At 40.9% G+C, this 11,609-nt stretch overlaps 1 protein-coding gene across 2 annotated transcripts in view; it reads right to left on the reverse strand.

Moving 5' to 3' along the window:
• Nucleotides 1–4,009: 4,009 nt before the first annotated feature.
• tdh (L-threonine dehydrogenase) overlaps nt 4,010–11,609 on the reverse strand; it is an 8,163-nt gene continuing 563 nt past the window's right edge. Inside the window, exons 1-9 of one of the 2 annotated variants that reach the window (XM_031870487.1) lie at nt 11,036–11,069; nt 10,090–10,284; nt 9,698–9,740; nt 9,479–9,549; nt 6,759–6,908; nt 6,462–6,634; nt 6,172–6,262; nt 5,593–5,862; nt 4,010–5,140 (exon numbers count right to left, since the gene is read on the reverse strand). In XM_031870487.1, coding sequence (XP_031726347.1) covers nt 5,001–5,140; nt 5,593–5,862; nt 6,172–6,262; nt 6,462–6,634; nt 6,759–6,908; nt 9,479–9,549; nt 9,698–9,740; nt 10,090–10,276 — 1,125 coding nt within the window. In that variant the 5' untranslated portion in view covers nt 10,277–10,284; nt 11,036–11,069 and the 3' untranslated portion in view covers nt 4,010–5,000. Of the gene's footprint in view, nt 5,141–5,592; nt 5,863–6,171; nt 6,263–6,461; nt 6,635–6,758; nt 6,909–9,478; nt 9,550–9,697; nt 9,741–10,089; nt 10,285–11,035; nt 11,070–11,609 lie in introns of those variants that run through there. The other variant, XM_031870486.1, reaches the window with a different exon arrangement.

An 11,609-nucleotide genomic window follows, 5' to 3' on the forward strand; every position in this document is an offset into this window, starting at 1 on the left:
GTTCCCAGAAAATGCCTGAAGAGAATACGAGCAGGACCACGCTGGTTGTTTGCGTAAACATATCCCGATAAGATATTAATTGTGTGTGGTATTCCATACGGATGAAAGCATATTAATTTGTCGTTTATTATAACAATATATAATATAATATTTTAGCATCACTGCAAGTAGTTATCTTCGCCAACAGAGAGCGCCACAGCCACAAACCCACAGCATATAAACATGTTACGTGTACTGGGTCACTCAGGTTCAATGAACCCAAACTACAGCCCGATAATATAATATTCAGTTTATCATATTGAAAAATAGAATGTTCGTATTCACCTTTATTGTAACAATTGTTTGTGTATATAACAAATAGGCCTACCACAACAAAAAATGCAAACTACTAATATTTCGTGACTTCATATCTTCCAATACGTAGGCATATTTGTGATCAGCTGATATCAGCCCAATAATTTAGTCCCCAAGTTCCACCCAAAGCAAACTATGGTTTGCCCAACTCAAACAAGCATTGCTTAATGTGCTCTTGCAGACAATGTCATACTGTTTGTACTGATGCATGTGATGCACTCAGCCTCATCTGTACAAGATCACATTTCAAAAGTGTTTGGGCATAGAGCTGCTTCTCGTAGGCCTACTGACAGAAATATCACAACAAATGATCATTCAATTCTATTTAGTTTGTATAGCCCAAGTTTCTAGGAAATTACTGGGTGGTTGTGTCAATCTCATTTACAGCTGCTGTTTGGGTGTTAAAGTATGGAGCCGGGAGTGCTTGCAGCTTCAGTTTATTAACTGATTACAATTGAATACCGTAAAAGTGAGTGTCCTTGAGCTACTTATGGGTTATACAAGCTTTCTAGGGACATTTTTAAGCCTTTTCAAAAGGAACAACTGCAGTCTTGATATGGTGTTGCCAGTACATTTCCTGTGTGCTTAAGGACACAAGGCGTGGATTTATTTGTGCAAATAAAATTCCAGGAGGCTTGTTTTGAAAACAGCTGACTTGGTTCACCTTCAGGAGTGGTGAGCCTTGGAAAGGAGCCAATGTTTAAAAAATGTTTGTCAGTAAGGAAACGTTTTTTCCCCATGTGAGGGGAAAATGTATTTCCGTTAAAAAGGGATTAATGATATGATACCTGCAGGGAAACATTGGGATGAGAATAAACAAGTGCAAAAACTAAACATGAATGTAACACACATGTCCTCTCCTGAGGTGCATGAGATGTTATGAGATGAGATTATTTTTATCGTGGCATTGCATTACAGCCAAAACTGTATAATATTGCACCACACTTAATAAGCATGTTATGTAAAGCATGGGATTAAGGCGAGGTTGTGTAACTGTGTCAGAAGCCTGAAAGGGATCAGTGACAGCAAAGATTGTTAACCTGAATGTGTGCTATAGAGAAGCTGACAATAGGAATCATGATACTGTGCAGTATCACCTGATCTTTCCACTCCCTGTTTTTTCTTCTTCTTTTTTCAGCTAACCTTGAAAGAGTTCTTTGTATATTACAGCCATTATGTCCGGATTTCAAATGACTTCATAAATGCAATATGCACTCCCAATGTTTAAGTCAGATCAGGTCCAAAATGTCATTCAAAATGTACAGCGCAAGAAGCCACAAGAAGACTGTTTTGACTCAGCTGACTGAAAGCCTGTAACTGTAAGGCAGTGATATATACAGTAGGCCTTTACATTCCCTTTGAGGCTTGAGGGTAAGAGGAAGGCGGTGGTGAGGTCTCGGGCTCTATTACCATGGCAACAGGTCTCCATGTAGAATAACAGCTGCGGCACAGAGTGTTATGGCGTTTCTGGCCCACTGCCCAGCAGCTCCCTCCCCCGGCCTTCTTTATGTCTCGTCCTTCACTTTCTGCCCGGGTCCAACGTAAGCTGCTGCACACTGTGTGAATCTTATTACACGATGACGAACAAAACACCCGGGGCCCAGGGGGCTCGAGGAAGCCTCCTGATTGGCCGGTGGAAGGCGGGCCTGCAAGCGTGTGTGCACACCCAGGGAGACTGCCTTACATAAGAGACAAGGTTCCCATTACTAGAGAGAGAACAAGAAGTAGGGAGTAAAGGACCCCCGTCACGAGCCTCTTTGTTTGTGTTTCAAAACGCCTTCTTCCACAACCCCTCCAATTGAAAGCGTCGTCTGCGAGGCGCACATTGTTCAGTCACATTCACGGGCATGCAAAACAAAATTTGTATGCAGGTTTGTGTTGCCTTCAGAAAAACATGCCCATGCATTACATTTGTTTGCATATGTGCTGTGAATTCTAGAAGCTGTATGTCGATTTTCCTGTCCTGCATAATTCCCTTTAGGCCTTTCTCAGTTAAGACCATCTCAAACTGGCAGCTATTTGTCAGTGTTAAGACACTCTGTTCCCTACGGCACGGAAACTTTATTCGAGATGTGGGCTACATTGGAGCCACTGCAAATCCTGTTTAAATATCTTATTTAAAAAAGGACTTTATCAATTGAAAGGACTAAATTATCATCACAGGCACAGTTTGGTTCCCTGTTCTATGTCTTGTGAACTGAAACCCTTTTATGATAAACAAAAAACTACAAAAAAAAAAAAAAATGCTGCTATTTTGACACATTTTTGTAGGCATGCCAGTAATGATTAGAGTCCATTCCCATGAGGTGTTAACATCTTCCCACGTTACACAAGCTGCAAAATCTTAGGACAACAAAGATAATATTATTTGCAGAACTTCTGCTGAATGTGAGTGTGAAATCATTCCTACTTATAAGGATGTGTGATAAAGCCTGCATACACTTTCTGAAGGTTTGGTGAGGTTTGTGATGAGTAAATAGTAAGTTTTGATTCCAAACCAGAGAGTGCACCTGCAGTTTTATTGAAAGCCTGCGAGCTCTTCAGTCTGAGTGGTTCATGATTAAGACCAAATAGAAAATGCACCATACCTTAACATTTAATTCAGTTTGAAATTCAAATCTCTCATCGCACTCAGGCAGTCTGTCTCCCTCTGAGCTATTTTGCCTCCGCAGCACAACTGCAAAACAAACCAGGTCACCTGGAGCAACTCCAATTACTGACACAGAGAAATTGAAGACAGGCTATCAAGTGTATAGTGAAGGACATTGCTGTCCTCAGGGTTACAGTTTATGGTCCCATGCCGTGAAGAAAATACAGCTGCAGTTTAATGCATTTATTGATGTGCTGAGGACGACACTTTTCTCATCTGGGTTTTTTGTTTGGTTGGCGTAAAATGTTATCTTGACTGCTGGATGCGTTTTCTCAAATTTACACGAATGCACATTCCAACTCTTGGATTCTTGGATTCTTTGTCTTATGATGCTCTGAATCACTTTTGGTTTGGACCAAAAGAAAGTAATTTATAGATCATAATTACAGGTCTTACTTGCCAAAAGCTCAAACCTTCGCACCGTCCACTGCAGCATCTCTCTGCATATTTTTCTCATGTGTGCAATCAGGCAAGACTGGTTTCAACCTGTTCAAAAATGCTGGATATGCAATCCGCCTTTTCTTTGCAGACTATTGTAATAGTCAATAAATCAACAAATAGATCAAAAGATCAAATTTGAGGTGAATCTAAAAAAAATCCTTTGAGAGTGATCCTGCATATAAAGCTTTACTCCACAGAATTCCCAACAAAATCACTAAGTTCATGCTCCGATGCAAGTGCTGTAAGTCAGATCCATCTCACGCTCCACAGCTTGCATAACTTATAACCAAATTTGTTTTAAAGCATCTGTGTACTGCTTTAAAACAAAAGGTAATACATTCTTTTAAAATGTAACACATCTAAAACTCTCATAGTAAAGACAGACGGATCGGTTTCCTCAGGAGTGAAGTTTTCTCGGCGAGGACATTTTGTACTCAAATGTTTACCGTGGTATGTTCTCCACCACCCAGCGGGCTGGAACTGAGGCAACGTTGCCCGCGGCGAATTTATGTAAGACAGTCTTGATGAACTTGTTGTGAAGGAGAGAACAATGACAGATACATGTGAGTGGAAAACAGTTTTATTGTCAAAGCTTGTTGTGTGATCCGAAGAACAGTCAGATTTCACATAGAAACCAATTACAGCACTCCTCAAACAAAATGTTGACACACAGAAACGACCAAATGTGGTCAAACGTAAATGTTGCAGACAGAGTCATATTTCTCGACAAAATAACCCAACAAAGTTGAAAAAGTGGACAGGAACACTTCAAAACAGTGTTAAGAAATGCTTTCACTCGATGGAGCTCCCACACATTTAACACAAATAGACAGAATAAATAATCGTACGTGGAATAAACAGAAGAACAATTGTTAAGAATTTTCACTCCACACTGCTCGAAATACAGATGCACTTAATCAGAAATCCCCCCCCCCAGTTGATTGGACTGATTCACTTGTGTGTAACTTTAAAATATGAATCTGTCTAAAGTGCATCAAAGGACACAACTTGTGTATTTGTACACCTCTCAATACAAACTTACTTGATTTTAGCCCCAGGAGCTTTAGGCCCAGAATACCTGAATACCACTTTGAAATTTAGCTGAAAACTAAACCCTGATCGATTTGCAAAGAAAAACTGGTGGAAACGTTGACAAATTCACAAGGCAAAATTCTGAGTTTGTTGAATAAATTTTTGCTTAATTTATCAACATGCAAGTCATCTTCTTTTTCCTCCAAATAAGTTGTCACGGGGCACGTTGTTATCGCCGACGGAAAACTTCCACTGACAAACTGCTCTTCGCCACAAATCTCCAAGCAAAAGAACAAGGAAAAAGAGCACAGCAGGAGTAGATAACAGGAGCGGGGGACGATTGTCTAGCCCGCACTGACCTTTACATTCTGAAGACACGGTAGCCTTGTGCCAGGCATGCAGAGCCCTTCTGATTTTACAGAGAGAAGCGAGAGAACGACTATGTACAGGCCAAGTTTCTCTATTCTCTTTGGTGAGTCTTTACATTATGTACAAAGAATACTCAGACGGATATTGTGAGCCCTCAGTTAGCACGAGCCATGCGCGGCTCTGCGCCAAAGAAGGTAAGCATCGTCTGGACAAGCTCGGGCAGATCGTAATCATGCTTCCAGCCCCAGTCCTTCCGTGCGTTGGAATCGTCGAAGTTCATTGGCCAACTGTCAGCTGGAAAGAAACAGATAAGAAAGACTTACTTAATAAAAAAAACGTGCTGGTTTTGATTTACAGCCTGCATCAGTTTCTGATTAAAGTCAGCCTCTTTACCTTAAAGCCAGATTATTAAACTTTTTGAAACAAGAAACACAATATAATAGAAATATAACGCACCACCAGCTAAATACACTCTGAGGTTTTGCTGCTATAGCTTTACTTGGTCTGGTATGACCAGTAGTTTATGGTGGCTAATGTTGGCTAACTTTAAATAGATACTGCTGTGTAAATGAGGTCAGTTTGTTTACTTCGTACTCTACATTTCAGCACGTCAGTGATAACAAATGGTGATATATTTAAAGCAGTTGACTCAAGAGAATCTCAAGAAATGAAGGTAAAACGTATCAATTGTCTTGTATCTAGCACTTGTGGCCACATCTTTCAGTATGCAACAAAAGGAGACATACCGATGGCCTGCCGTACGTGGTCAACGTCATACGTGATCTCCAGCTCGGGCATCTGCTTCTGGAGCTCCTGGGCCAGTTCCTCGGGGGTGAAGCTCATGGCGTTGATGTTGTAGGTCCTCATGCTCAGTGTGTCAGCCGGCGCCTCCATTACCTCCAGCGTGGCACGCAAGCAGTCGTCAATGTACATCATGGGCAGCCGCGTGCTGTGTTTCAAGTTGCACTCAAACTTGCTAGTCTTGATTGCATCGTGGAAAATCTGGACGGCATAGTCTGATCAGAGACAGAAATAAAAAAACATTGTGATTATTTAAATTCTGCTGAACCTTAGTGCAACAAAAGGAAAAAGTGCAACAGTCAACAAATCTTTAACGACGCTTATGAAACAGATTTTAGGTGTGACGGGTGTGGTAGCTGTACAGACAAGTGAAAATACGAAGATAAACCTGGCGCCCTAAAAATACAAGCTTCAACAACTCTCTGGACTAAGTCAGTTACATAATAAACATGTGACATGACGGGAGCGGTACAGGAATAGACAACATTAAAGTTGAAACCTTATCTCAACCTCATCTCTCTCACCTGTTGTGCCGCCCCCTGGCATGGAGTCAGCAGAGATGATTCCTGGGTAACGGAGACAGCGGAAGTCCAGGCCGTAACGGTGGTGGTAGTACTGCCAAGGAAAAGAGAGAAATCCTTTATTGATAACATAATGAAAATATGAAATGGGTTCTCACAGCATGTACCAATATGCTACAATAAATGTAACAATTTAAATGTGGGAAGAGAGGAATAATGCCAGTATATCCAGAGGAGTGTATGGTTTATGTGGCATCTGTGACAAAAAGAAAGAAAGAAATCTGAGCTCTAACCTCTCCCATCAGCTCAGCGTGAACTTTGGAGACACCATAGATGGTGCGAGGTCTCTGCACACAGAGATCTGGTGTAGGGTTGCGGGGAGAGGTGGGACCAAAGGCACCGATGGTGCTAGGGACAAACAGACGCAAGCCGTGCTCCGCTGCAATGTCCAAGATGTTGTGAAGCCCTGAGGAACACACAAAGAAGCATCCGGTTAGGACGTCACACTTCACCTACGTGTAAGGGAACGATCTTTTACTCTAATTACTGTGACCTTTAGACCCAATAAGATGAAATTAGCAAGTGCTTACCGGTGATGTTTACAGAGCGCGCCAGGGCTACGTTCGCCTCTCCAACAGCACTGAGGAGGGCGCTGTAGTGAACCAGCCAAGTGATGCGGTTGTTCACCACTATTTCCCGCAGGTTCTTGTAGTCCAAGATGTCCGAGTAGATGAAGGGGCCTGACGGTGATAAATGTGATTGAAGTATTTATAAATCAGCGGTTCAATTCTTATTGTATAAAGTATTTATTTAGAAGTTATTGTATCATTGTTAAGCAAAAGTATATACTGTATATGCTGCTTGTGTTTCAGGGCCAATGCCAGCTGGTAATAGATCTGCACTGTAATGAATTACTGTAAATTTTCAACGGTATCTTACAGTATTTCATAATAACTGTAACATACAGTTAAATGTTCATCCCTTGCATGTAAATTAACAGTGAATGCCGTCAATTAACAATAACAGCAGACTACCGTAATTTAACAGCATGATACAGTATTTTTTTTTTGAAGAGGTGGATATACGCTTCTTTATACAACTTCAATGAATCACAATCCATCTACATCGTACTGTCTATTGTAGGTTAATGTGTCTGTAATGATGATAGAATATTTTTATTATTCAAAACTGCTCATTGCCTACAAGTCATTTTTGAGTGACAAGACGTGACCGACTGCTCCTGAACGTGACTTTGGACACAACAGCTTCAGTTCATCCTTCTGAGCCATGTGGAGATCAACCGAGGTAACTTAGGCTTATCACCCGAAATTCGAAGTCTCCAGTATTGTTTTGTCTTCATGATTATTGAACTGTTAACATCTCAGATAATGTTTCACTTGGTCCGTTTCATTACATTAGGTTGCTTATATTAGTGGAGCTAGCTCTGTAACGTTAGCTAGCTCGAGCTCAATTAGCCTTAGAAAGGTTAGCTAGCTAACAGCATAGCAAGTTAAGTTAACATAAATAAAGTTAATCACCAATTACAGTGTTAAGATGTAACATTAGTAACCCAACTTGTGTTTACTTGTGCTCTTATAGAACCGACTGTAGGACCGCATACGGGACGATTATCAAAAGGGAGAGGGGACCAGAAATCGGCTACGTGTTCAAGGCGATGAACAGTTGAGGTAACGCTAACAGTAACAATACGTGTGTGTTATCCCAGGAGCAACATTAAACCAGATCAAACTCATTTTAGTGTTGAACATTAGTCCATTCTGGTCCATTGTCTTAGCTTAATTTCTTCCCCTGACGTAATCAGCTCATCTGTTAATTTAAAATGTATGGTATTCTTGTATTAGCTTTTTGCAAAGACTTGCACTGATATGTTAATATGTGTGAGGCACATGCGAACCCACAGTTGCACACCCAAAGCTTCTTTTAAGTGTAGTTATCCTGGATGTCATAGAACTTTCCAGAAGTTCAGAACATTGTGTTTCTAATTTTTTTTATTTTGTTTGTTTTACAGTCACTCGTGAGAGATTGAAGATACCAGCCAGACGCTGCAGTCAAGTCCTCTTTTAAGGTGTTCTCTCTCTTTATTGTTTTCATTCATGTGTGAGTTCATGCAGTTCAACTTAACTATAAATGTGTATAAGACTTGTTAACAAGCTAGACTGTGATGCAGTTATATTACACTGTTCTTAATGCTATTTTAATTCAGTGTCTGAGGGAATGACACTGTGGTAGGTACCTCTCCCTAGAGTGGTATGCTGTTCAGCCGTAGGTACCTATCCCTAGAGTGGTTTGCCAAAATTTTATTTGTTTTCTTCTGAACATGCAGTACATTGTGAGTTTTGTGATGTAATACAAATGTATCTTTATTGTTTGTCTTGAGAACATGTATTAAACTGCAACAATTATGTATTGAATGTTTTTTGTTATTATTTTATTTGTTAGGAGTTAAATGCAAAAGTATTGGGTTGTATTACCCTTTGTAAATAAACGGTAACATTCTGGCATATACCTTAAAATCACCGTAAAACCCAGTTATCCTACTATCACATACCGTAATCCAGTATACGGTAAGATACCGTAAAAGTAAATTTGGTTCACCGTAAAAAAAACTGTAAATTACTGGCATCCCTGCTGCCAGTAAGTTACTGTTATTTTACGGTAAAGTTGTTGAGAGTGTGTCCTTCCCCTTTCTTGGAAATATTTCTCAAACAGCTCTTAAGGTGTTGATGAATATTTCTTTCCTGTTACATGTATTCCAGTTCAATGTTGTTTACAGCTCAAAGCTGTTAAACCCATTTCCTCTTCGTAAAGCTCATTGCTGGACATTAGCAGAACAAAGTCACCATGCGTCACATATTGATTTAGAGGAATTTTCAACATAAGAACAGAAAAATGTGACTTCCTCTTACGCATGAATGAAAGAAAATCAATAAGAACCAGACAGGCTTTGTTTGTTCTGTTATTTGGCAATAAAGCCATTTGTGACACATTAACCACCTTCATTTCCAAATCCTTGAATTTTTAAAGGGTTGCGGAATTAGTCATAGCTACACTCAACAAAGGAACACAACTTTGTGGATTTTGATGTGATGAAAGATTTTCTAGACACTAAAGAAATATAATTGCATGTTTATGACATCTAGGTCTTGTCTCTTGAGGGTGAATGCACTTGAATGGACGTAATCAGATACACCGTCCTGCCATCTGGCCTGTCTTGAAATGAAACCGTTACTGAATCTGATTAATTTCAGACTACAGATTCTAATACAGCACAGTATACGAGTTGACTCACCGCTGTGGAAAACGTTGCTTGGAGGTTTCCTGATGTCAGACAGAATGACATTGTTCTTTCCAAACCTCTTTCTGTGAAGCAGGAAGTCATTGTTATACAACTTGAAAATAGATCAGAAATTGTTCTCACATTGATGCAATGTAATTGGCAATTGGCTATTTGCCAGCTGTCAGCCAGTGATGTGTGATTTTTGGAAAACAAACTAATTAGAAATCTTACCTCAACAGTTTGGCGAGCCCCACTCCGAGCTGTCCCAGGCCACCTGCATAACATGGAGAGAGAAACACTAGGTGTCATCACACCGCACAAATCACCAGCAGCTAATAATCATCAGTGCTGGTCTCCATGGAGACTGAAGTAACTAAGAAGGAGAGTGGGCAATACGAAAAAGAAGGTCAGAGCACTACACGCCCACACTTTTAATCTTCATCCTTTTCTACGTTCATTTCCAAACTTGTTAAAAATCCTGGTGCTCTTCAATCTCTGCAGAGCCTTCATCTTAACTACCATGTATGATAGAAAAAATTGCAACTGGACCTCTTGTCTAAAAGGACTTTGCTCTACGATGTTTAACAGGTGTCATAAAATACCAAAAAAAAAAAAAAACCTACCTGTAATCAGCACCTTGGGGTGGTCTGTTTCTGAGAAGGACACGGAGTGGAAGCTGGCATCAGAAGTCACCTGCCGAGGGGAGAAGCTGATGTTGCGTACAGCCACCGTTAGGGGCTGACAACCGCAGCCCGGGGTGCTGAGCAGAGCCTGCTTGACCACCTTGCTGAGGGTTCTGATGACAGGCATGCTGGTATCTGTGGTGGAAAAAAAGGGTTCACACTTTAGGGTGAAATCTGTCAAATTCCACAGGCATGAGTGAAAATCGGTGTGTCAGGAAAATTCTCTTTATTTTCCCACAAAATCTATTAAAGCCACATACGTATTTTGTATTTTTTAAATATTTTTGTATAGGTTTGACTGCCATCATCTGGTGGCCTCTTCAAGTACATTTTTTGGCCAAAGCATGAAGTTCTGTGTGAAGAAATTTGGGCTACTCTCCAGACCTCAGGCGCCAAGAGACAGTCAGCAAGAGGACTGGAGGTCAAAAACTGGCACTGAGGGAGGTGAATTAATTAACTTTCTGTTAAATGCATCTGCGGCAAAAACGGCAAGAATTGAAAAGAGACGATGAAAAACGACCGGAGACTCGAGAAAATATGGCAGCAGGGAAGACACGTAGTTGAATGCAAATGGCATGCTATTGTTTCCAAAGACGCGCAAAGGAGCACTCGAGCGCATATCAACCCCAAACACTTTATTCGAGTGCACAGGCCGTGTACATGTATGGGGCATCACTCTAGAAATATCATGTATTTAACTTGTTAGAGTATCAGGCAACTTTCAGAAAAGATGGAAAACTGAGTCAGCACATTGAAAGCAGCTTCCAAAAGTGTCACCGTCTATCAGTTAAAGAAGTTAACAGCAGAGGCGCAGCCTTTTCTTCATTTGTTCATCACTGACCCGCCTCGACTTCTGCACAACACATCATTTCAGAAGTGGACTTACCGAGAGCGACGCGAGCTTCCCAAAAAAAAGAAAGACAGAGATGAATTTGAGCGTATTTATATGGCCCTGCCTTCAACGAGAGCCAATCAGGGAGAGAGGGCGTAGGCTACAGTAGCAAAGGAAACCATTGCCACGATTTGGAAATATTGTTTGGAACGATTTAGGAAACATGAGGAATCTTGTGCCTTGGGACACCTCATACAATAATTCTCATTTGGAGTAAAATGGCATCGTGTAACATGTACAAGCGTATTCTTATTATAAGGGAGATCATACATTAAGCATCAACAGTAAAACTAATTGTTTCATTGTTACTATTTTGCGCGAAAACATAATCGCCCTTGTTCCGCCTTGCATGTGGCACTGATCCCAACCCTCCTAATAGCACGTGTGTGTGCCAAAAAGGCTAGACGTGCATGTAAGCACTTGTGTAGGGAGGGGGGGCTCAGAGCTGGTCTCTTCTGGCACCTGATGTGGCCCGTCTATGCACTTAAGAGAGGGTTGCAGATCTCCTTTACCACGTGGACTATGGTGGCGACGAGCATCCTTACGAACTTGACGCATTTTTTTTATA

This window comes from Anarrhichthys ocellatus, unplaced genomic scaffold (assembly GCF_004355925.1).
Source record: "Anarrhichthys ocellatus isolate YVR2014 unplaced genomic scaffold, GSC_Weel_1.0 scaffold52, whole genome shotgun sequence".
Taxonomy (NCBI): domain Eukaryota; kingdom Metazoa; phylum Chordata; class Actinopteri; order Perciformes; family Anarhichadidae; genus Anarrhichthys; species Anarrhichthys ocellatus.